General features: G+C 39.6%; 1 protein-coding gene across 1 annotated transcript in view; it reads right to left on the bottom strand.

Annotated features, from left to right (window-relative positions):
- Positions 1–26,170, bottom strand: part of Prex2 (phosphatidylinositol-3,4,5-trisphosphate dependent Rac exchange factor 2) — a 289,087-nt gene that overhangs the window by 166,069 nt on the left and 96,848 nt on the right. Inside the window, exons 6-11 of the mRNA XM_041667469.1 lie at positions 25,940–26,101; positions 16,693–16,826; positions 12,295–12,398; positions 6,558–6,707; positions 4,826–4,970; positions 2,265–2,365 (exon numbers count right to left, since the gene is read on the bottom strand). Coding sequence (XP_041523403.1) covers positions 2,265–2,365; positions 4,826–4,970; positions 6,558–6,707; positions 12,295–12,398; positions 16,693–16,826; positions 25,940–26,101 — 796 coding nt within the window. The remainder of the gene's footprint in view (positions 1–2,264; positions 2,366–4,825; positions 4,971–6,557; positions 6,708–12,294; positions 12,399–16,692; positions 16,827–25,939; positions 26,102–26,170) is intronic.

Genomic DNA, 26,170 nt, shown 5'->3' with positions numbered 1-26,170 from the left:
TAGCATTATATGAAAGTCTCAGCCATTTGCTTAAAGTATGATACTTCTTTTATTCATTTAGCATGTAATTACTGAGTATCTAAACATGTTAGGCATAAAAAGCACAATATATATGGCTCATGTGTTAATGTTGTCTACGTCTTGAGTAGAAGCCAGGATAGTTTAAAGGAGACTAAGAGATAATTAATAACCAAAGAAACAAAATTACATTGAAATTTCAGGCAGTGACAACCACATGGAAATAATCCAATGTTTACAAACACTTTTGCACAAGCATGATTATGTGAGTTTAATCTCCATGCAGATGGACACAGGTGGACAGTTTGAACCAACTCCAGAAAGTTATCCTCTGGTCAGCACACAGCACAAGCACACATGTACAGGCACACATACTAATTATAAATTCAAAACTCAGGAAAATTTAAAATTCCAAAATTAATGTATTAAAATGACAGACTGGATGGAAGGGCTTCTAAAAGTCAGGGGCTCACAGAAAAGATGAGTCACGAAGGCAGGGAATTTTGTTCCTTTATTTCCTACAGTACTGCAATTTTAGCACCTAGAAATGGCCCCTACTTTTATGGGAAACTGATAAGCAACTGTTGAATGAGAGAAGCGAGAGTAAAGACCCTAAATAAGTGTTCCCTTTGAGTATGGGAAAATGTAGGCTAGGGTGGGCACGGTGTAGCCGGTCAGGCTGGTTAGGTGCCCACTTGGTGTAGGAATTGAACGTCCCACTATGCAGAGTGGTGCAGACCTTTGTGAAAGAGTTAAAACTTAGAAAACACTGGACTCGAGTCATGAGAATTCAGGAAAAGCAATGAAAATAGATGATACCTTCCTCTGCTGTCTGTTATAAAGAAAACTCAAGCAGAAGTGGGAACAAGAGAAGAAATAATGGAGATTCAAGGGGCAGGGATCCTGGGAAGGAGAGCTCTGTCTACGTAGAGGGCTGATGCCCAAACTCTAGAGGGTGGCACCAGTCACAGGGGGCCCAGCCAGAGTGATTGAAAAAATTCATGAGGATGTGCTTTGTTTGTGCCCTACTGTGGGTTAGGGAGGACATGACTGCAAAACTTCCTTGGTCAAATAGCCACAGTTTGGAATGGCTCGTCTTTTTCGCTGCACCCCACTTTTCACATTAGAGATCCTCATCACCAATCTCTCCTTGTTCTTGGTGTTGCAAGCCCAACTGACCACTCTCCAAGTGCCCTGCTGTAGTCTGATGCCTATGCCATCCCTAATTCTTCACCACTTCAGGCTCTTCTGAATGAAGAGCAGGCAGAGCAGAGAGCTCAGCAGAGTCCAATCTCTCCATCCATCTCATCCAAACACTGATTACATAAGGTCTTGCAGTTTCTCCAGCCTCTCAGGCGGGCCAACTCTCTTCATATCTGTGCACCCAGCTTCAAAGGATCCTTGTTCTGTTAGCCCCAGGTCAAGCTCAGCCTTCTGGCAGGCCTGTGTGCTGCAGCCTTTAACCTTTCAGACTCTACAGTGCTGCGGTAATGCTCCGAGATGGAGATCTAACCATGCCTTCATGTGAAGACACTCATCAGGTCCTGACCTTTAGTACACAGACAGTGGGTGCCCTGCTGATGCTAGGTGTCTTCCTACCACAAGTCCCTCACACGATGCTGTTTCATGGAACCCATGGTGCCCTGATGTGAGAGCCTATTGCAGTTCCCCAAGTGGCCACCATGAAAGATTTTCCTACTCTAATAGAGTGCCATCATTTCCTCAGAAGGGATGCCCCTTCTGCTGTTTTAAGTTCTATTCATTCTGAAATGCCCATCATTAATGCTACCACGCCCATCAAGTAGTCCCACACACTCTAGTCAGAATTAGGCTCTCTCTTACCACAATCTGGTACTTACTAGTATTCTGGCTTTTTTTTTTTTTTTTTTTTTTTTTTTTGGTTTTTCGAGACAGGGTTTCTCTGTGGCTTTGGAGCCTGTCCTGGAACTAGCTCTTGTAGACCAGGCTGGTCTCGAACTCACAGAGATCCGCCTGCCTCTGCCTCCCGAGTGCTGGGATTAAAGGCGTGTGCCACCACCGCCTGGCTTTTGCATGTGCAGTGCCTGTATGTTTTAAAGAATGGCAACTGTATAACCTTAAACTCACGATACACCGTTCTTTACACGTTGGAAGCACTAAAAAAATAAGCATTCTTTGAAATGAAAAATTGTACATGAAACAGATGTGGGATTTAAACACAGGTCATGGGTGAACAGACAAAGAAAATAAATTAATGAAATAATCACCATGGTGGATGATCCCATTTTCTAACAATGCTTGTCCCAGGTGAACACCTTCTTCAGGCCTGTGAATCTCCCCAATTTCCAGCAGCCATGACACAAATTCACTGCAAGGGAAAGACAATGGAACTGATAAAAACTGTGTCTTCCTGGGAAGTCTGTCTGGTCCACATATCACAAAGCAGCTATGAAAGGAATCTTAAATACACAGCACCATTTTCAAGACATTCAGCAGGTTTCTCCCCTTTCCCCACAGGCACAGAGTTCACAACCACAGGAATCCTACGGGCTGAGCCTCTCAGACACTGCACTCACTAAATAACGGTACTTGGGGATGCCCCTCTTTCCCAAAGACATCATTCAAATATGGATTTAATTAAAAGATGATGCCCTCCAAAAACAAATAGTCATGGGTATCACTGAGATAAATATAAAATTAATACAGACAATTTGAAACTAAAATATTCTCATATTTATACTTAATAACTATAACACTTTAACATTTACATAAACAAATAAATATGTTTTAGAATTATTTTTCTTCTTTATATTCAGGCCAGAGAATTGGAACTATGGTCACACACCAAACACATTATTTTCCATTTATCCCACAGGTGACAAACACCTTATATCAAACAATCAAGGGGCACAAAATTCTCCAAGTAGGTTGTTTACTTTAAGAAACACATGTTAAGGAAGGAAAGTTGATAGGGGGCTTTCTCATTTTTTTTTATTAAATAAGAGTCATACAAAAGGAAGACATACATAAGAGAAAGAACAAAAGAAATAAGATAATTTAAGACAATAAAAGAGAAAGGGTTTAAGAATGTAAAATGTCATGTTACAAATGAGAACATCAGTGTCATGGTGCTGCTACAGGATTGGTTGGGACGAGGTACGTCAGCACAGGGTTTGATACATAATGAACTCTTAGAAGGCCAGTGGATCGAACTGGTTCATAGAAAACCAAAACATAATTCTTCATTCTGATTTCCCCTACTTCATTAAATGCCTAACTTAGATGAGAAAAGGAGCTGATTTAAGCACGGATGTGAAAAAGGTGATTTTTTTTAACATGGGAGTGACATCAGAAAGGAAATTCACAAGAGGCTTTGTCAATAAAGAAAAGATGAGCTATAACTAAGCTGCATGCCAATAAAAACTGCTGAGAAGCCCAAATTTGCAGCAACTCTCTTGCAAATAGACGTATCACCATGGAGAACCCTAAAGTTACACCCATGGAATTATCGCAAGAGATGCCATGCTTGTGGTGCCTGATGGATCTTCTATGTATGTCAGATCCACTTTCCTCCATACTAGCTATCACCCAAAGGGTGTTGATGGAGCACAGGTACAGAGCTTCTGTAATATCTTTAGGCAACGGTGGCCCCCTGCCACCCAAGAAGACGCTCTCTCTTAATAAGAGAGCCAGTTCTGGCCTTCTTTGTTGTGGGATATTTGAGAGGAAGCAAGAGAAGCAAGATGGAAGAAAGGTAACACCACATGGCAGAATGTGGATTAATATAAATGGGTTAATTTAAGTTATAAAAGATAATTGAGACAAGCCTAAAGGCCAAGCTTTCATAATTAATAAGATCTCGTGTCATTATTTGAGGGCTGGTGATTCGAAAATAGTCTAACAGGAAAACTTACTTCACTTCAGCCTGAAGTTTCCTTGTCTACGGTTCAGATGTGGTCATATACTATCTCCTGGTAGCTAGTTACAGGATATCGTGGGGATCCAACTCGATGGATCAAAGGGATATAGAAACCAAACTGTCCCAAACCATTGTATTAACCAATGGAAGTGTCTGGAGCTGAACAAAGATAGTTGATCACAGTCTGATCTTCACTATAACTCCAGGGAACTGCGGACCGACTTCAGTATTCTTTAACTAGATGGATGTGTCAAGCTCCTTAATCCACAGTTTTGGCTTCTTTAAATAACTACAGAAGCATTAAATTCCTAAGTATGGATTACTGGATTCAAAACTATTCACAGAAAGAAGCAAGACTAGAGCCTGGCCTACGAAGACCCAGCTGAAGCAATTACCCTTCCCATTCAAAGAGCCTCTGGTACCCAAACAGCACACAGTCTCAGGTTCTAGACCCCTCACATGACAATCTGTTAGACTCTTTACCTATCCCCCTTTTCTCTGACTCCAGCTGTATGAATTCTGGCTAAGCAGAAGTTAGACTGTCTTCTCTCTACCCTCCAATATCCCTTCACTTTATGGATTCCTGTCCAATGCTAGTTCTCAGATCCTGCGGAGTGCCACATCAAGTCCATCATCCTGGCCCCAACAGGCATACCACCTGCCTGACACTCGTTGCCCAAACACAAGCACTAATTCCCCCTGATAACAAGGCTATCAGCAATTGTGGGGGTCAATGATGACGAATGGATGGCTCAAGGGGCTATCAGTGACCCTGCATCATTGACCGTTACCTCACATCTCTCTGTCCAGAAAATGCCAAATATGAGTAAGGATTCAAAACTGCTAAGGATAACATTATTAAAACACAAATCACATGAAATAGACCGTACACCAGGAGACTAAGCTTACCTCCCAAGGAAGCACTTGGGGAACGTAGTCAGTTTTCTTTTTCTGTCTTTGATCAGATTTCCCTGTTGGCACATCATTTTATACAATTTCTCACCCTGCTCAGAGATCATTACCCAGGTGTCTTGCTCCATGCCCAATTTTAAGCCTATCGAAAATGAAATAATAAACATCACGTTAACAGAGAGCTTTCATCTCTTCGCTTATACCCTCATTAATCCAGCTCTTACTGCCATATTTACCATCAGCTAGATGCACAGTGGTTCTAATGCTGCAACCCTTTAATATAGTTCCTCATGTTGTGGTGAACCCCCAACCATAAAATGATTTTTGTTATTGCTTCATAAATGTAATTTTTCTACTGTTATAAACGGTAATGCAAATATCTGTGTTTTCTGATGGTCTTAGGTGACCCCTGTGCAAGGCTTATTCGACTCCCAAAGGGTTGCCAGCCACAGGTTGATAACCACTGAATAGATGGTGTAGGTTTGAGCTCTATAGACGTGAGATCAGTTTGTAAGAAATTCAGAGCATCCTAGTGAGACTGGCCAGGCTATATTGCAGTGTGTGAGGCATCCCTGCAAGGATGTGCCCCAAGGACACATGGTTTTGCCAATGGAGGAAGGGCAAATGAGATTTGCTTAACTATGCTTACGGTCCGTCCTGGAGGGGACTCCCGCTTTCTGCAGTGGGAGAGGTTCATTGAGCGCATGTCACCTCTGTCAGAGAAATGCTATAAAATTGTTCACAAGAAGACAGTGTTTAAATGCAACATTGTGAATCCTTATTTCTTTTTTTAATTTATTTATTTATTTATTTATTTTGTGAATCCTTATTTCTAAGAAAGAATCTTACAAAAGCTACTGAAACTGAACAATCCAAAGCATAGGGTCCTGAGGTTTAGATGAGACTACAGGTGTTTTGTGGGGTGTAGCAGTGTCTTGGTAAAGCTAAATCACTTAGTTCCTCGGGTACTAGGGAGACAGCAATGCATTTTATGAAATAAGATGTTTATGAAGTTTTATGTGAAAAGAGCAGGTATTATGGGAAAGAAAGTTCTGTCACTTTGTAGGTCGCCTAGAGGGCAGGGTCTGGAACAGAGCAGTGGTTACTTACAGCTATGACAGAGAGGGGAATCGGGATGCCTTCCAGGTTCCAAAAGGAAAGGGAAGCGGAGACACTTTTCAGGCAAACCGCCAAGTAGAAAGAAGCCCGCTGAACCCTGACAATGTCAAGGGAAGTCTGGGGGTCAGCACGGCAGGTGAGTAGGAGATGAAGAGAGAAGACAAAGCCGGGCACAAAGAAGCACACAAGTAAAGGACAGAAGTCCCAGACACGAGGGTGGATAAGCTGGGCAAAACATATAGGTCAAGGAAGCCAGAATGAAAGCTAAAATCCTGCAACTATTCACAGCCAGTGGATGGGGCAGCGGGAACAGAAGTGTTTGAATTGCATTTTAGTCATCAAACCAGAAAATTTGATACTAAAATTCAGTGAATTTTACAACTTATGCACTATTAACATTTATCAGTAAAAACTGAACAATTAGATAAGGATAGAGCCTGTTAAAGCAAATATCATCAAAGATTTTATAGCACATGGATATTTTTTGTTTTCAATATTTTAAGCTTGGACAGGTCATAGCCATTTGGGGTAAGTAGGGGTCAACCTGAGGGAAAGCTGTTTTCCTAAATGGTGTTCACAAAGCACAAGAGCTCCCCCTTTCTGCACCCACCTTTCCGGCGTTCTCTTTCTTTCAAAATAGCTTCAAACCATTCATGCTTTTCTTCAGCGCTTTTCGCCATGCACACAAACCATTTATTTTTTGCTGTGTTATGTATCTTCCACCCATTCATAACAATGTGCCCACTGCTGTGAAAATCCGCTGCAAAGAAGTCAAAAGCAATAAAAGAGCAGTTTGTATCACATCAGCATGACCATTCAACTCGTGAGAACACCAAAGCCAGGAAATTAAAAATATAGTGTGGATATATACACAATACTCATATACTATACAATGAAAATTAGGGAAATAGTTTGGTATAGTTAGTGCTCATTAATGGAACATACATACCTGACTCACAGGGCTGATATATTACATGTAATTAAATACTAGAAGTTAAAATTCATTTTAACCATGTCCAAATATATTAGTAAATTTTTCAAAGTAATAAAATAAGAAACGTTTAAGCATTTTTCCATAATCAAACAATCAAGATATTAAGTTAACCTTATCTTTCTAATTCTGCCTGAAAATATATCTATGTTTCAGAATAAAGAAAGTCTTACTGAACAGACCAATTTCTATTTTTTTTTTTTAATGAATGTTGCATGGAGATAAAGTCAGTGAACAGAATGTGTATATACAAGGAAGACACAACAAACAGAAACATATGCCTGCCAGTCTGTTGCTGCTGCGCCAGAATGGGATGTACTCTTTGAACCCACACCATTCCACACAATAAAAGCAGGGAGACACAGTGACATAATAGGTGCTTACTATCCAGTCACTGAACCAAGTGAAGATTCCAGAAAGGAGAAATAGATGGCAGCAGCCTGACTCAACATCAGCACCAACCAAAGTGACACCATTTGTCTCCCTGCACATCCTAGGCAACAACAGCAGGTACACTGGACCAGCCACACATGAGAGAGGGTTTAGGGAACACCCAAGTGGCACCTGGCTTGGCATCTCTTCGCCAAAGCCACCTATTGTATTGTTTTGAGAGGAAGTAGATGTTTTTGATGGCCATTTCTTTCTCATTAATGAAAAACAACCCCATTATCTTCTGTTGAGTGACTGATCCCCAAGATGTATTCTCACCCTGGTCACATCTACATCAGCCAAATTAGATCAAATATTGGTCTGCATTTTAGATATGTATAGTAAGCCTAGAGAAAGCAAGTTTTCATCATACAGAATCTTAATATTTTGGCTTTTTTTTTCTATGTGTTTGCTTTTCAAGACAGGGTTTCTCTGTATAGCCCTGGATATCCTGGAATTCACTCTGTAGACCAGGCTTGAATTCACAGAGATATCCTTGCCTCTGCCTTCTGAGCACTGGGATTAAAGGTGTGCACCACTACTGCCTGGCTCAGAATCTCAAATTTTTAAAATAAGCTTTTGGGTTTTCTTATTTTTACATACCTATGTTCATATTCAATTAAAAATAGCAGAACCTCAAAATCCATGGAAGATTATGGATTAACTTTTATTAGTTATGGATTAATTTTTATAATCAAGAGACTATAAAAATGACTTTATAACTATGCTACACTTTTTACTGAAAATTTTTAATGAAATAGTGAAAATAAAACCAAAGAAATCTTTTTCTATTAAAAGAATTTGCAACTCCTTCTTGATACTTGTCACCTGACAAGGTCCTTACACATGACCCTTGCTCTGTTGCTTAAGAGACCCCACATTCCCACCTACATTATCTCCCCTATAATCACACTCCAGAGTACGACATTGTCAAAGGGCATGTTAGGTCAACATGAGAAATACTGGGTTTATTTTAAAACAAGCACAGCATATTTTTCTCACAGACAATAGTAAAATCACTTAATACTCTGCTTCTCAAGCCGGAAAGAATCAATCTGCCCAAGTAGCACAACAATGGCTGTACAAGTAGTGTTTGGAAAAATCAGATTGTACCAAAAGACTTTAAACAAATTAGCTTGTGTGAGCAGGCAAGCACACATCATGGATGTTTGAGTGCCTGCTAAGACCAGAAGAGGAAGCTAGATGGATCCCCTGAACCTGTACTTAACACAGTTATAACTGGAGTTATAGTTACAGCATGCATGTTGGGAACCCAACTTGAGTTCTCCTGAAGAGTAGCAAGTGATCTTAACGGCTGAACCATCTCTCTAGCTTCATGTCATGTGATTTTAAATGGAAGAATATTGATACTCCATTTAAAGTTCAGATGAGAATTGTTTTCTATTGTGTTTTTAATGTAGCACTTGTAATTTTAAACTTACATGTAGTTCTTACATATGTGTATATATACACACATAAGGAGCCTCAAACTGAGTACACGTATTTCATAATACAATTAGTATGTATTTTACAAAATAAGCAGTTGCTTCTCATTTTCTATAAAATATAATACTATGTAAGTAGCTATACAACCACAGCAAATTGTTCAAAATATTCACTGTAATAAACTTATCCATAAAGATCATTCTCACTAAGACCAAGGAAAAGGTCAATAGTGCTGTTTCCTTAGTGAGTTTTGTTTGGTTTTGATTTGTTCTGTTGCTAAAGACCCAACCCAAGGCCTCTTTAATGCTAAGTGTGCACTCTGTCACTGAGATATACTCTTAGGCTCTTTTTCCTATTTAATAATTAAAAATATCATCAAATGAAATAACAATTGGGTGATTAACCCAGAATTTAATATGCTTCAATGGACCTGAACTAATTTTTGAAGATGTCCAAAAGAGAATGGAATTTAAACTCCTACTCATTAAATGAAGAATGTTCAAGTTCAAAAATTCACGCTATCTAATTACTTATAAAACCAGAAATGTTCAAGGGCCAAACCCAAACCAGCCATGAATGACTTTGAAGCCATGTGAGCAGAGAATTCCTTCCATTGACTCAGCACAACTCCACTGAAGGGGATGGAGTTCTTACAAACTTAGCCATAACAAACCTCAGTGAACACAGTGGTCATCATTTTTATTTCACTTTTATTTCAGCAAGCTGGAAAATATCCAAAAATTGTACACACAAGCTAGGAAATGGGCGAATCACCAAAGTGTTTGTCCAAAATATCAAATACTAATAATGATATCTCCATAAGACATTCAATGCTCACTCTGATGATCAACAGTGAACGCCTCAATCCTAAGGAAAAAATTTAAAACCACTACCCATTCATAGGAATACTTAACATGAAGAAAATTAGTTTTGAAACAAATCTTTGATTCTATCAAATAATGCAAGAAAAAATTCTGACATCTAACACAACGCAGGATATTACTTAGAACAACAACAAAAAAAAAGAGACTCAAATATCCATTTAAAACTATAACACAAATTGCTCATCTCTTAACTCTTTGAATACTCAAATTTTTAAATAACATAAAAAATTAAGTATATCAAAAAAGATTATGCATTTGCAGTCTAGTTAACATTGTAAATCTGTTACGTTTTTTATTAGGAATGTATTCAGGGCACTGAGATGGCTCAGAAGGTGTAAAGTGTTTGCTGTACAGTCCTCACTTCCTGAGCTCAATCTCCAGAACTGACAGAGAGAGAAGCTGACTTCTGAAGGCTGGTATCTAACGCCACATGCATGCCCTACTCACAGGCGCATCATACACATGGAATAGTAATAATATTCATAATAACAACAATAATCTGTATTCAAAAGCAAAGCTTAATATTACAGTAATATACTCAATACCTTAAGATGGTTCTAAATATTTATGTAGAAATAATGGTTGCAAAAATCTCTATTTTATTTATTTTTATTTTTTAATTGATTTTATTAGCAATACATTTTTCTCTGCTCCCCTCCTTCCTCTCCCCTCCCTTTCTATCCTCTCCCACGGTCCCCATGCTCCCAATTTCCTCAGGAGATCTTGTCTTTTTCTACTCCTCATGGAGATCCATGTGTATTTCTCATAGGGTCCTCTTTGTTGTCTAGGTTCTCTGGGATTGTGGATTGTAGGCTGGTTTTCTTTGCTTTATGTCTAAAAGCCACTTATGAGTGAGTACACATGATGTTTACCCACTCCCCACCCGGGGAGGTAGTGACGGAAAATAACATTACAGGACTCTTTCAAGGCCCTGCAGTTGGAATGAGTGCACTTTAAAAGTCTCTATTTTAAAATGATTGGACTTTTTAAAAAAAATCTGAGACAAAACAGAGGAGTAATGCACTACTTGCCCATCCTACCTGGGGAACTAGGTCTGACACCCACCACAGCACAAAGCAAAACAAAACAAATAGAAAAGAATCCTACGACTAAAAATTGCCAGTCTTATCACATTCAGATTTGATCACTATACTAAAACCTGTTGTTTGCCCATTGAACTAGAAATCACACTTTTAAAAAGTCAACAGCCTTCATTCATTCTTTCTGCCAAACCACACAAATATACCAGTTTGTAAGAGAGATTTCAAATGTACTATGAAAATTAATCCCTGGAATCTCAGTCATATTCCTACTATTGCTTTTAACATTGTTATCTAATAACATCATAAACAAACTAACAGCCCTAGCAGTAATCCTCTAGAAGGAACTAAACTAAAGCAACTGAAATGAACACTGAAATCCAGAGAATGGGTGAAGGGCAATCTGGCCTCAGACCAAACTACTGACATCCCCACTCAACATGGAAAATAATGTGCAAGACAATTATTCAAACGTTTGCACTTTGGAAGGACATACTATCAACTCTTCTATGCTGTAGTATAACCATAATAGAATACAAGTCATTAAATATTATAAACAATTTATCATAGTTATTTCTCAAGTGGTTGGGAACTTAGTTCAGCAGCAGGGCTCTGCCTGACAAGTGAAAGGCCCTGGGCTTAGGAGAATAATTTAGGAGTTATATTTTGCATGTCAGTCAAAAGCTAAGTTAGTCTTACACCAAACACAATTATATCTTCTGCAAGTTTTGATTCAAGTCAGTGTAATTAGGTGTCTGAGAGCTTCTGCATTTTCTAGAGAGCACTTTGTCTACACCTTGTATATAACAATCCGCAATGTGACTAGAATTCAAGTAAAATAAAATGTTTTCCCACTTAATTTTCCATCAGAAATTCCAGGCATGCTCAAAACTTTATCTCCACCCCTTCCATTTTGATCTAGATAAAGTATAGTTGTTGAGTTGGTGTGGATGACTGCAGATAAGCCTGATAATATTTTCCATTCCTCATCTTACCCAGTGTCCTCACACGGAAAGTACTTGGCGGAGGACACGCTCAGTTTGGCCCTGATTTTCGGGAACATAGGGTCTCATTTAAAATCTTAGCTCATTGAAAGGAAATGAAAGGAATTACCAAGAAAATAAAAGAAGAAGAGGAAAGTTGATGTAACAACTCGAATGGCTTGTGGAAAGAAAAAACACCTCTAAAACTCAATCTCACTGCACAGCTGTTTCAAGGCTCCGGATTCTTCCACTTCCCTGTCAGCTTCCCAGGACATGGATGGCAAAGACTCATAAAATGAAGCATAGACCCTGCTCCAAACCAAACATCCGAATATGCCACAATGACTTAGTTCTCAACTCTGGCTTCATGTCTTATCTTCTGAAATATTGATGGCATTTATTGCTTTCTCAAGAAAAACTCTACTTTGGAATTCCTCAGCCAAGGAGAGGATGCATGCCTGCATTTCACCTATCTCCATCCTCAGCATGTTGCTACACCCAACGAGACACTGCTAAGCGCTGATGCACTGCAGTCAGAATTCTACCTCACAGGGAGTTCACCAAGTGCACTTACCTGTGCCATCATCCACATTTTCCACTTCCATCACCTCAGTATTGATCCGACCTCGAAAAATGTACCGATGTCCATCTGTGGATGCCTTGCTATTCTTCAGACGTCTGAAACAAATGAAACCACAAAGCTTTTGTTATTAAATTTAATGCAAGATGGTATATTTTAAAAATTCTTTGAAAAACGTCTCCAATTGGTCAATATCATAAAAAGTTGAAGCAGCTGATTTTACTCAATCTTCGCATTCACAGTGGTGCTAGTGAGTTGCTATGCAGGCTAGGAGGAGGGAGATTTGTGAAGCAGGATCTCATATATCCTAAGCAAACCTAAAATAAGCTATATAGTAGAAGATGACTTCTGATCCTCCTGCTTCCCTTCCCAAATGCTAAGATGACAGATGTGTATGGCCATAGCCTGTTTCTTGATTCTGGGGATCTAACCCAGGCTTCCTGCTTGCTATACAATTACTCCACCAAGTGAGCTACATCTTCATCCCCGTATATATGAATTTAGACAGACAGACAGAGAGATAGAGCAAGCTTTAGACTAAAGACTGTAAAGCAGCAGAGGTATGATTACACACATTTCCTCAACATAAGACTTGAACACTGTCAAACCCAACTGACAGATGCTGAAAGTAAATGAATTTAATGCCACACTTGAGTTTGAGAACTCAAAAATCACATCCTTGATTCTCAATTTTAGGTAACTGAGAATTTCCAGTTTTTCAGGACCTGGCAAGGAAACTCAATTAGTTCTTCTGATTCCTCTTCAGAGAAACTAGCCTGCTGGAAGCTCATAAGTCAAGCAATACTCAGCTGCAAGACTATGTGTCCTGAGGGCTGGAGATGACTCATCGTTAAGACAGTCTGCTGCTCTGCAGAAGACCTGCTTTCAATTCCCAGGGCCTGTGTGGTTCTTCACAACCTCTGTCATCCCAGCTTCAATCTGGCACCCTCTTCTGGCCTCACCAGGCACTAGGCACACACACAGTGTACATACATCCAGATAAAACACTTAGACACATAAAAAGAAATAACTCTTTAAAAACATGGCTTTTGTATTATTTTTATGATAGCATCATGGTATAGATGGGGTTTTTTTTGTTTTTTTTTTTTGTTTTGTTTTTTGTTTTTTTTTTTTGTTCTTTTGAGACAGGGTTTCTCTGTAGCTTTGGTGCCCGTCCCGGAACTAGCTCTTGTAGACCAGGCTGCCCTCGAACTCCCAGAGATCCACCTGCCTCTGCCTCCCGAGTGCTGGGATTAAAAGCATGCGCCACCACTGCCCGGCCATGGTATAGATGTTTAACAAGTCCTTTACCACATTTGCAATACTTCTAAAAGTATCATTTACTTTTATAATAATCTACATCTTTAAACTGAAAAATACCTAAAAAAGTAAGAGCTTCACCCAGATCTACAGATGAACTTGTAACAGGGAATTCCAGTTACATGTTAGGACAATCAAGCAGGGGAAAGTTGTTTTTCTTCTAAGCAGTAAAGAATCTCCAAAAATATTCAAAATTAAAAATCACTCAAGTCAATCAACAGACTTTAATTGGCATAGCTTTTAATCTGACTCAAGAATGGAAGTCTGGCTGGAATTTGATCCTTGTCATCCTGTGCTAGAACAGCTAGCCATTTCTGTCCACTAATGCCTTCCCGTCTCCTCTCCTCTAAGGCCTGACCTTCCCTGAGGGAGCAGGAGGACATGGAAGCTGTCTCCATATTCCTCCCCCTCCCATGCCTCCTTCCGTGGAAAGCACAGCACAGCTGGCTTTTCTTTCCTAACCCCCATCTGCAGTCAGCAGTCTTTCATGACCGCTAAAACTGACTATGAATTCATCTGACCAGAGAGCCTGTAGCCCCTAACCAGCACCATTCCACACTCCTCGTGTCCACTTGGACAGCAATCTCTAAATGTGCTCTGCTACAATTCCTTTATAAATCCCATTAATCAGAAATTCGGGCCAGAGAACCTAAGAAAATCTTAATAATAGAATGTCAGACATTCCTATACATATTTGGTACATATTATACATTTACTACATATATTTTCTAAGCAATAAATATTTAATTGTGTAAAAGTTCCCCTTTGTTTAATTAACAATTATAATAAAAAATTCTATCATTTCATTTGTATTTTTATGTTATGTATATTAATATATATAATTATGTTATATATACAGGTGATTGTATGTTTTACAAGACAGAAAACAGGACCATGATATCATGAAAGAACATTGGAAACTGGTATCCTTTCAAACCTATAACATGTAAATGGCTTAATATAATTGAAGAGAGTTTTGCTCATAGATAAAACAATTGTGGCTACTCACACATACACTAACATAAAGCACATGCACGGCATGCATACACATTCACAACATATACACATAACACAAACTCACATTCACATAAATACACAGATAGCACACACACTTAGCCTAGACATACAGACACAACAAGTATAATCACATAATACACATTTACATAACACATTCACAAGCACAAACATACACAAAGACACATTCTCTTATACACACACAGAAAGACTACATATGAAATACACACAAAGGAATTATCCATCATTGGCTCCTATTTTTAAAGCTATTAATTTTCTTTATGTACCGCTTTGAATTTTGAACAGGTTTTATATCTTGCATGGTGACATTGATTTATAATATGTAAATCTTATAAGTAGCTGAAATTGGGACATCTTTAATTTCTGAAGAAAATGACCCTACATGAAAATTCAGACCAATTTTGTCCTGAGTGTTGGAACTGCACCTTTGTATACGTTCATTCCATCATTACTGTTGTCTATGTGTTTTACGCTACAAGAACTAATGTACAGTAGCAAAAAGCTGCAAACGATGCTAAAGTCCAGTGATAGGAAAAGATGTAACAAACTGTGATTAACTGAATAGGATAGAATCAACCAATAGGATGCTGTGAAGCAGTTAATAAATGAATAAACGATTGCTGTATGGAACTGAATATACATTTAAGAAACTAATGACCAGAAAAGATAAATAGAAATATCTAAATAAACTTTGACACTATCTTTGAAAGTTACCAAGTGAAACTACGCACAATCTTATTCATTGGCGGTACATGCTATACCGTATATCATTTTTACCCTATTCTTTACTAACATTTATAGCACTAAAAGAATCCTGAGAGGAGATGGTTAATTTAACACATGACTTTCCAAAGAAGGCGAGGGGAGAACTGAAATGAATGCACCGAATCTCTGGTTCTCATGATTACAATATTATGGGACTTGAAGGAGGCTCGGGTTGCTCTGCTCTCAAAGTAGCCCTAGACCTCAAAGGCCTATGCTAAGGTGAAGCCTGTAAAGGGACTTGGATGTTCCTGGTTAAAGGAATAGACAGTTCATGTGTAGGCTTCTCTAATTTTGGAGTAAAGAGAACATCTGTCTAGTTGAGTGGTTGTCAATCTTCCTAATGCTGCAACCCTTTGATACAGTTCCTTATATTGTGGTGACCCCCAACCTAAAATTATTTTATTGCTACTTTATAATTATAATCTTTCTACTAGTAGGAATCATGGTGTAAATGCATGTAATCTGACACGCAGGATATCTGGTAAACGACCCCCAAAGGGCCGAGACCCACAGATTGAGAAACGCCGATCTGCTTGTCTCTATTGGTAGCCACTGTGCAGTCCACGCTGCACATTCGTTAAGGATATCTGCTTTACACATAGCAGGGTTTTACCCCAATAAAACGTCTCAGTTGATTTCTACATGACTGTAAGACCACAGAACATAAGCATTTTCTACACTGACATTCATTTTGCCCAAGCTCTGGATATGATGACCACATATATAAACTTTCAGGTTGGGATGACTAAAATGGAGGCTCAAATGTTCTAACTGTTGGTGCTACGAGCTCCACCTACAGGCATGGTGCTGATGGCTCAAGAGTAACAGGGAAGGGAATGTGGGCCCAAAGTTCTCAGTATGCCATCCTTATGAATTTTGAAAAAAATGATGAGAGGAGACCGGAAAGGGATGGAAGCTAAAGCTGTGATGAAGTGAGCTGTGAGCGGTGAAGAGGGAAGATGGATAAACTGAATCTCACATTGCTGAGACTCCTGCAGATACGGGAGGAAATGGCTCAGAAGCAGAATTAGGCCAGAGAGAAACACACCAGCATCTCCCACAGATAGGCCTCTCCTTGAGAGAGCTGTGGGGGAGTGAACAAGGTGTGCATACCCAGGTTAGGACATATCGAGCAGGCAGAGAGAGCAGACAAGGGAAGCTGGGGTGAAATGGGTTATAGGCAGGATGAGTTCTGGGATTCCTGCACGGATGAGGAGCCTGTGAGATGGAAGAAAGTATTTCCAGAGTGTGACTTTATTTTTACATGCTTACCTGTGTTTTCTTTTACAGTACACCAACAGATTATCAAACAGAAAAAACACCCGTTCTTGAATATTTCCAGAAGAAATTTTCATTAAGACTCCCCACATCAGCATCTCTGTGCAGGTGTCGGTAATGTTGGATCCCTGGGTGAGCAAAAGAAAAGATGTATTGTCTGATTACCTGATTTCTATAGTCTTTGTAGTGCTGGGATCAATGAAGCGCAGCAGAAAGCCAGGCAAGAACACTGTGCCACAACTGAAGCCCTGATGGGATGTTTGTAGGCAATTATTTGCTTCTAAATTTCACTTGTTTTTATTAACGTGCAATGTGCACATAGGACATCAGACGAGTTATACTGAATGGCATCTCCCTCCCATCAGTCCTCAGTCAGTCTACAGAGAGACTCTGGGTCTACCTAAGACAACTGAAGCTATAACAACAGACACATTAAAACCAAAGCCGGGGAAACCCAGGAGGCCTAAGCCCTACACAAAGAACTATTGACAACTAAAAAGCGCTGGGGTGTGGGGTGGGAAATAGTCTTCCCTAGTTAAGAGCACACTAATTGGTCATCCAATATCAAACATTCAGCCCTGAACACTCAGGTGTAACAGGGGAAGAAAACACACACACACACACACACACACACACACACACACACGAATGCAATAACCACAATTAAAAAAAAAAGGAGTAGGCCATGAACTTCAAAGACAACAAGGAGGGGTATATGAGAGGATTTGGAGCCAGGAAAGGGAAGGGGGAATGACATAATTACACTATAATCACAAACATAGAGATTAAAAATGACTAAATTATTAGTGTGTATCAATTTAAAGATTGACTCTAATTACAGAGAAGAGGGGAAAATAAATAAAAACAGAAAAATGGGCTGGAGGATAGCTTAGTGGGTGAGAGCTTCCTGCCCAGCACCCAAGCCAGGTGGCTTTAACTCCAGTTCCAGGGGATCCAATGCCTCTGGCTAATTCCTAAGCAGTTGCCTTGAGAAGAGAAGTACAGTCAGAGAGAAGCAGCCATCCCCAGGCTTCAACAGAAAATAGCTCTGTACACCACCACGGGACTCCAACAGGAGCTGTGTCTGTTCTCGCTGCCTGCTAACACTTCAGTCTGTTTGCTAGCCAGCACTGGGTGCATTGAGTCAGATTCAAGAGACCACCACAACAACAAGGAGCACAAGTTTTCAGTAAATCTCTCTGTCTGGTCTCTGCAGCAAGAATATTTCAGCTTTAAATGTATCTGGCTTCTTTTAAACTGAAGGCAAATCACTGGTTCTTATGTAAATCAATGTTTCTATCTTGTGGTTTTGCAATTCAATATTCAGAGCATTAACTGCAGTTTCATATTTCCACAGTAATTACTGGTATAGGTCTTGGAGTCAACTAAAACAATAAAGTTAAATGAAAACTCAAATCTATAGTAAGAAAATTCTAAACAGGAAATTAATAAAGAGAATGTGTTTTTATGTTTACTTGATTATCGATGTTACAAACACATGTAGTCTTAGGAGACCTCTTCTTTAAGCTTCTTTTCATTTTGACAGTTTACATACATATGTAAACCTTCATACAGTTTGATCCACCACCATGTGTTCAATGAACACAAATTACTGTGAACATGAACATAGGTTTCAATCCTATAGCATGATTTCCAACTACTTTTAATTTGTAGTACCTTATCTTAGGAACAATGAGTAAAATTATCATATAACAAAAAGATACTTATCAATTTGCTTATATAAGTTACCCTCAAAAAATATGGAAAGGGCCTTTCCTAGCAGAAAGTTCATAAAAGGTACAGAATACATCCTCTTTAAACTACTTTTATTGTTACACACACTAGCATAGTACAAAGGGTCGCTGCCATGTTATTCTACCTGGAATGTTAAATAAATATTCCAAGTACGTAATCCAATTTACATATTCAGACACTAGTCAATATTTCCACATGACATAAAGCCTATGTCATTTTTATGTATTTCCTGACCTGTTGTTTATAAAATAATTAAAAGCATTTTATATAAAATTGACCTAACAACTGATTCAAAGTGTTCTAGGGTAGCAAAGCCATCAGACACTTTTCTTCTTTCAGGAGCTATAGCAGTCTACCTTTCAAACTGCTTTTTAACAGTACTGAGTGTTCCTTCAATAGTGCAGAATGTCACTTAGCCTGGTGAGTATTTTACCTTTATTTTTACAATTATGGCCAATATTTAATTTTAAACACTTACCTATTCCCTACCAAATAGGCATTTAGTTCTTGAACAACTGTGAATAGACACTTTATCCAGAATAGTAATGTCAGATTTTGAACAACTCTACATGTCAAGCAATATGCTAGACATTTTCTCCAGGCATAAGTTTCTACAAAGATGCATTTCCTGTGATATGAGACTATTAATTAGCTAATTGACTCCCACTGAAATTAAGCTATGTTATCAGTCCTCCCTTCTTTCTGTATGTCAATCACAAAAGACTAACGAGAAACTATAAAATCTTGGAACACATGAAAGAGGACGAACTCTTTAAAAACTCCCCAAACTCATGCAATGCCTTGGCCAAGATCCATCAAAGACAGTCCCACTCAAACTGAAGAAGCTGAGTAGCTTGGTGAGATGGGGGCTTAGAACATGGATCCTTTCAGGATGCTGGAACTTCATGAGCCCTCTGGATACTCTCACCGAGAGAAACCTCTTAAAAACAGGGAGTCAGGTACAACATGAAAAACACCACAGGGTGATCATCTAAATTTGCTAGAAAATATATATACAACACAAAAGATGCATCTGATTCACCCTTCTGGATTTCACACTGTAACTTCAATCGTTTAATGTAAGGCTAAATTAAATGAATAATATACTCATTTTACCAGGAAAATGTCCCCAAGTTTCCCACATTTAATGAAATTTTATGTGGATTCATTTTTCGTGCCCCTTTTCTGAAAATACTTATCCTCAAATAAGAGGAACTACTTGTAACACAGTTCTACCTCAAGGCAGAAGATACTCTATTTATCAAGTTACTTAGAGGGGAAACAGAACGGTCTCACTGGCAGCTTCTGGAAGATTCAAACTCAAGAAGTAATAAGAGAACATAGCTTCAAGTCAATTGCAAACTAAATCAAATGTAACTAGCAACCAGATTCTAGCGTCAAGGACTAATTTCAAAGCAGTCATGTAGAGCTGGGAACATGCTTGTGATATTAGGAGTCAAATCTGAGTCATCATTAATAAACCCGGTCTACATAGCAATTTCCATATCAGCCTGGACCACGGTATGATATTATTTATCAGAAACAAAAACAACAGCAAAATATAAAATTGTATTTCCCCATGTGAAAAGAAATCAAGAAATGTCACATTTTCTTTTTGTTTCTTTCCTTTTTAAAATATAACAACCTTCATCATTTGCCCCCAACCATTCCAAATTAATGATTCCTTCTCTTATATTTTATTGGGATTTTCCTCACATTTGCGAGACTACTTCCAAATAAACCCGTCAAGGACTTTCAGCTGAATTACTAAACAAAGCCATGTTATTGATATTCTTTTATCCAAACACTTCAGTGTGAATCTAGAACCTAAACCATAAACCACATAACTGAGCCACCGAAAGCAAGCTGGAATGAGTTCTAGGGAATGAGTCGACAACTCTGATTAATCTCCTGGTGAATTTCTTGTTCGAAGTATATTAAATATTGACATATGAGTTCAGTAAGCCTGGTAGATTACTTGGAGATTCTCAGCTTATGGCTGCCTCTCAATGACTCATTATCAAAATACAGTAGGCACTGTCATTCTCCTGAAAACTAGCAAGACATGACATCTTCTTGGTCATAGTTACTGCATAAGTGCTGAGAAAACCCTAATTTCTTTAATAAACTTACAGCCAAACAGCAGGTAGGAAGCAAAGCACCTTCTAAGAATCAGCTATATTTTTCTTAGTTGCCAATTTGCAAACCTAAACTTTAGCTTATTGTTTTGAGAAAGTGGGCAAATTAAACTGTTCTAACTTATAAGTCGACAAAAAGGGAGCAATAACTTAAGGAAACGTTCACTCTCAACAGCCACAGTCGAGGCTAACCGCCCATAGGCTCGTGTCCTGAGACTTAGTATGACAATGTTGAGATGGTAGAGTCTTTAAGGACAAATGAGTAGGGAATGTAATTAGGTCAGGACACTGACCTCACAAAATATGAAGGAGATCTTATAGGACCAAGTCAGTTCCAATGAGAATGAATTACTAACAGGGAGCCTGGTCCTTCCCCCTGCACCTCTACTTTACAGGTGATTTAACTCCTTTTCATGCATGCCCAACATGTCCTATCATCTACTCTGAAGCTCTCATGGCCCTGAGCAGATACTTCTGATATATTCTTGGATGAAGCATGATTAATAAAAACTCAGAGACAGATATTGGGGTTCAACCTGAAGACCAGAAAAGCAAAGCAGCCAGCCGCTGGCTCTTACCTCAACCTCAGTTCAAAACGGCAATTCTGCCTTAGGAATCTCAAAATGAGAATGAGACGGAGAGCTATTTCCTCCCATTTTATAATACTTGCTAGGGCTGGGACTAAAGGCATGCACTACCCAGTTTCTATGACAAACTAGTGTGACTGTTGAGATTAAAGGTGTGTGTCACCCCTACCTGGTCTACAAAGATGAACAGAGGGGCTAGTTGACTCTTCGATCTTTAGGCAAACTTTATTTATTAAAAATACAAATGAAATGCCACTACACTTGGATGCCCCAGACCATGAGTTAAGTAATCAAGCTTAGGTATTCCTTCAGGCACGTACATTAGCAGCTCAATATTTCCCCAATGGTGACCGGATGATCATCAGGGAAGGACCTCTATCTTCCCATGACCGAATTAATCCAAATAAGATTACAACTGTCTTAGATTGCTATATTGAGTTTTAAATGGAGTGCTAAAAGATTTCTTAAAAATTATTAGAGCCTATTCACTTTAGCTAGGGCTTGATAAGATTTTCAGAAAGTTTGGTGGCTCCCAAATCATTTTCAAGTCTGACACTGTAGCTTTTTTATTGGTGATCTGACCTACACAGTTTCTGTAAAATTAACTTTAATTTGAAAAATCCATGGCTGTTCTAGTTATATTACTACTGTATGATGAAACATCACAACCCAAACCAAGTTGGGGAGGAGAAGGTTTATTCAGCCTACACTTCCACATTGTTGTTGATCATTGAAGGAAGTCAGGACAGGAACTCAAGCAAGGCAGAAACCTGGAGACAGGAGCTGATGCAGAGCCCACTGAGGGGTACTGCTTACTGGCTTGCTCGGGCCTGCTTTCTTATAGAACCCAAGACCACCAGTGGAGGGATGGAACCAACCACATCAGGCTGGGTCCTTCCCTACCAATCTTTACAATGCCCTATCCGCTTCCTGCTTACAACATGATCTTCCGGAGACGTACTCCTCAGTTGAGGTTCCTTCCTCTCAGTGACTACGGCTTGCGTCATGCTGACAGAAAACTAGATAGCACAATGGCTGAGATTCGTATAACCTTAAGTAATTGTGATGTTTAATCTGCATTGTCAACTTGACTGGATTTGAAATCACACCTCTAGCATGTCTGTGAAGACATTTCCAGAAGTTTAACTGAGAACAAAAGACACATCTGGACTGTGGGAGCAGCACCTCCTAGGCTGAGGTCTTGAGCTACATGAAAGGGGCAACAAAACTAAGCACCAGATCATGCTTCTCTGTCTGCTTTCTGAGGACACAATGTGACCGTCACCTTAGTGTCATGCCACTATGGGGTTTAGTCTGGGCTCCTGCGAGTTATTTTTTCCCCCTGGGGCCATACATCAGGCTTCCGTTGTAGATAGTATGGGTGATTTCAAGGGTACAATGAGTGTGAGAGAGCAAGCTTTGAATACTACGAGAGCTCTGCAAATATGATACAGTATTCTGAAGTTTCTGTCAGATTTTATCCTTAAGAATTGCCTATTTTCATAATAGATGAACTCAACTAGTGCCCTCCATGTCATGATGCTCTTGTTTCAAGTTGCTTTCACCAAGCATTTTGTCAAAGCATTAAGTATCTAGTAGAGCAATATAGCAGCCATCACTAGCACCCTTGAAATCACCCACACTATCTACAACGGAAGCCTGATGTATGGCCCCAGGGGAAAAAATAACTCGCAGGAACCCAGACTAAACCCCAAGTCTCCTCAAAAGCTATCCCTTTCTTTCCTTGTTGTTTCATATGATTTGAGAACAAGAAATTTCAACTATTTATGTAAATTCTACCTACACACCATGATAAATGATCATTTATTATCACAAAGTTCTAGATGGGCAAAGGCAGAGGCAGGTGAATCTGAGTTGGAACCATCCGGGTCTACAGAGCAAGTACCAGGATAGTCGGGGCTATATAGAGAAACCCTGTCTCAAAAAAACAAAAACTAATAAACAAAAGCAAAACATTTCTTTGATTGATGGGACAGTGTGACCCTGGATAAGTCAATGAGAAGAATTTCCACCCAAAGTTGGAAATAGTACAAATCCATCCCTTGTGATGGATAGGTACGATTCAGGGCAGGAATGCTATGTCCTTGAGGGGTTCATGAGAGACCTGTAAGAGACTCACAAGGAGCTCATTCTTAGCTTTTACCCCAAGTTTCTAACTACAAAAACCCTACAAGGGACTCTGCCACCCTTGAGTGTCATCGTTCCACCTACAACAGAGCGTCCTAACTGCACAAGAGTCTCAACATTTAGCAGCAACTATACCAACAATCGAGAGTACCTCTTTAAATTACTTCTGTCCTCTCAGGGCAGAGTTAACCCTGGGCTTCTACAGAGTACTCTTAGAAGAGTAACGTACCCTAGTCCCCTTCTATAAAGAATTAATAGCTCAGGCCGGGCGGTGGTGGCGCACACCTTTAATCCCAGCACTCGGGAGGCAGAGGCAGGCGGATCTCTGTGAGTTCGAGACCAGCCTGGTCTACAAGAGCTAGTTCCAGGACAGGCTCCAAAACCACAGAGAAACCCTGTCTCGAAAAACCAAAAAATAAAATAAAATAAAATAAATAAAAAATAAAAAAAAGAATTAATAGCTCACCTCATCATTATTATGGGCTAGAATACATAGCCAGACCCTATCAGAAGTTAGCAAGCAAGCGGCTCAACCTCTCTCTTTCTCTCTCTAAGTTTCAGGCTCCAAAGTCCTGAACTCTCAATTCTATGGCCATATCTCATTTACTGATACCAAAATCTTCTCAAGAAGACAGGGCTCAGCACTCTGTTTGGAACTAGCCAGACTTATCAAATGCTCAGCCTCTGACACAGTTGAGTTCTTGCTGGTTCCCTGCATGCTTAGCAGAACTGATGAAGCTCCACTCACTTTCTCAGCTTCAAGACTCCATTTGTAATATTGTAAAACTCAGGGTTGGCAGCCAGCCTTCTGCAACTATAGCAGATACCTGAAATAAATCAGTGGGTTGAAAAGGGAAAGTTTGTTTCTAGTTTCATATATTCCAAAATTGCAGTCCTTTGCCACCTGGCACCATTGCTTTGGTCTACGGTGAAACTGAACATCACGGTGGAAGTGTGTGTAGAGATGGTTGCTTACCTCACGGAGGAAAGGAAGTAAAAGGGAGAAACAGGAAGACCACAGCACCTCAACGGTCCCTTTAAAGGCACCCTTCCCAGGCCTCACCTGAAAGTACTACCACCACACACTGGGGAACCAGCCTTCAACATGCATTTGGGACATTCAGGTCACAAATTATAGCAACTGACCTAATTGATAGTCCCTCTGCTGCGAGCTACGTGCAAAATAACACAACCCAAGGCTGTGCAAAACAACAACAGTGTTTAAACAAATCCTTTTTCTCTGTAGTAGGCTGAATTTTTTTTAGGCTGCACACTAGAAGGAAATGAAATTACAGCAGCAGATTCCAAGGTTCTGAAAAGAGTCTCTGAAGTTCTTGTTGTAGCGAAAGGCCTTGCAAATTATACAGACAAATCCTGCAAGTTTAAGAGAGTTGGTTTTTCTTCCAGCATTTGACTGACAACAAAGTTGCAAAAGCAAACTTGGCTCCATTTTTCTCAGCCCAGCAGGAAAACCGCCCTGCAGGAACGGAATTATCATCATGAATAAACTGTAAAACACACAGACATTCTCCCTGATTGAAAGAGGCCACATTCATGCTGCAGGAGGGCCATCCTGAACACGCCCAATGGAAGAATACAGACACGGGAGGGGGGGGGGGGAGTGGGGGAAGCTAAGTCAGACCCCAGTTCGCACTTTCAATGATTCATAGCAGGGGGTGACCAAATAGGAGGATTGCCTCAAGTCAATGTTGATGATTTCTTTGCATATCTGGCTGAATATAATTTTAGGTCTAAATAAAAACTAACAAATTGAAGATAAAGTTAGTTAATGACAACTCCCCAAGGATAAAAGTACTCTCTGGGTTTATGTGATTTGTACTTGGCTGTACATTTTCATTGCTGTTTATATTTTTTCATTATCCTAATTGCTTACTTGATCATAGTAAAAAAGAGTTTGCTAGCTCAAAGTTCATATTCATTTAAGTTACGGTCATTTCAAACCAGAATTTTAGCTTATTTTTATAGCAGAAGTGTAGGATTTCATTCCTGTGGAGTAACTGAGACTCAACATCACCAGTCACCATAGCTAGAACATTTCATTCTCAACCAGGATCTTCATTTGCTTTTTTATCTTAAAAAATAAAATAAGTAGAAAAGCATTCTTCAATGACTCATAAAACTCAACTTTCCATTTTGACTGGACAAATAAGACCAAATCATAGAGATTTCCTTTGGTTTAGAAATGAAGAAATCAATGCACAGAGCGATTAGGTAGGCTCAAAATGAAATTCAACATCAAGTCTCCAATTTAGGATTCTAAAAATGATATCACAGCACATACAATCCTTTATTTTCCCAACCATTCAGGTTCTGTACTTGTTGATTAAAACCAGGACAGGAAAAAGGGAACTTGTGCTACCCCCAAATTGTGAAGTGCCAAAGCCTGGAGGCACACAGTATTTATTGGTTCCATCACAAATTCCTCAGGTCAAGATGACCTCCATCTTACACATGTGTGAGAGTAATAAGAAAAGCACTTTCAGGGCGGACTGTGGTCCATGGGCTGCTGGTGTGGTTCCCTCCATTGAAAAGAAGCCCCACATAGGACCCCACAGCTCCACGGAGCTGAGAAGTTGAGCAAAGAACACGCACCTCCCAGCCTTCGATGTGTGACTGCCACTCTTCTAAAGCTTCCAGTTTCTCCATCTGTCTCTTGGCCTCGTTTATGTTGGAACAGACAGCTTTCATGGCTTGGAGGGCTTCCATCAATGCTGCGTAGTCACCATGTTTCCGTGGAGTCCGCTTCAGTAATTCCTGTTTAGACACAGAAAACAAACCACCCTTTGATCTCCAGTTCTGTGGTCCACCAGGTTCAGACTGACC

This window comes from Microtus oregoni, unplaced genomic scaffold (genome assembly GCF_018167655.1).
Source record: "Microtus oregoni isolate MIOR12 unplaced genomic scaffold, Mior012 000017F_ref0000208, whole genome shotgun sequence".
NCBI lineage: Eukaryota > Metazoa > Chordata > Mammalia > Rodentia > Cricetidae > Microtus > Microtus oregoni.
Note: the sequence above shows the minus strand (reverse complement) of the source record. Positions and strands in the feature narration are given on the sequence as shown.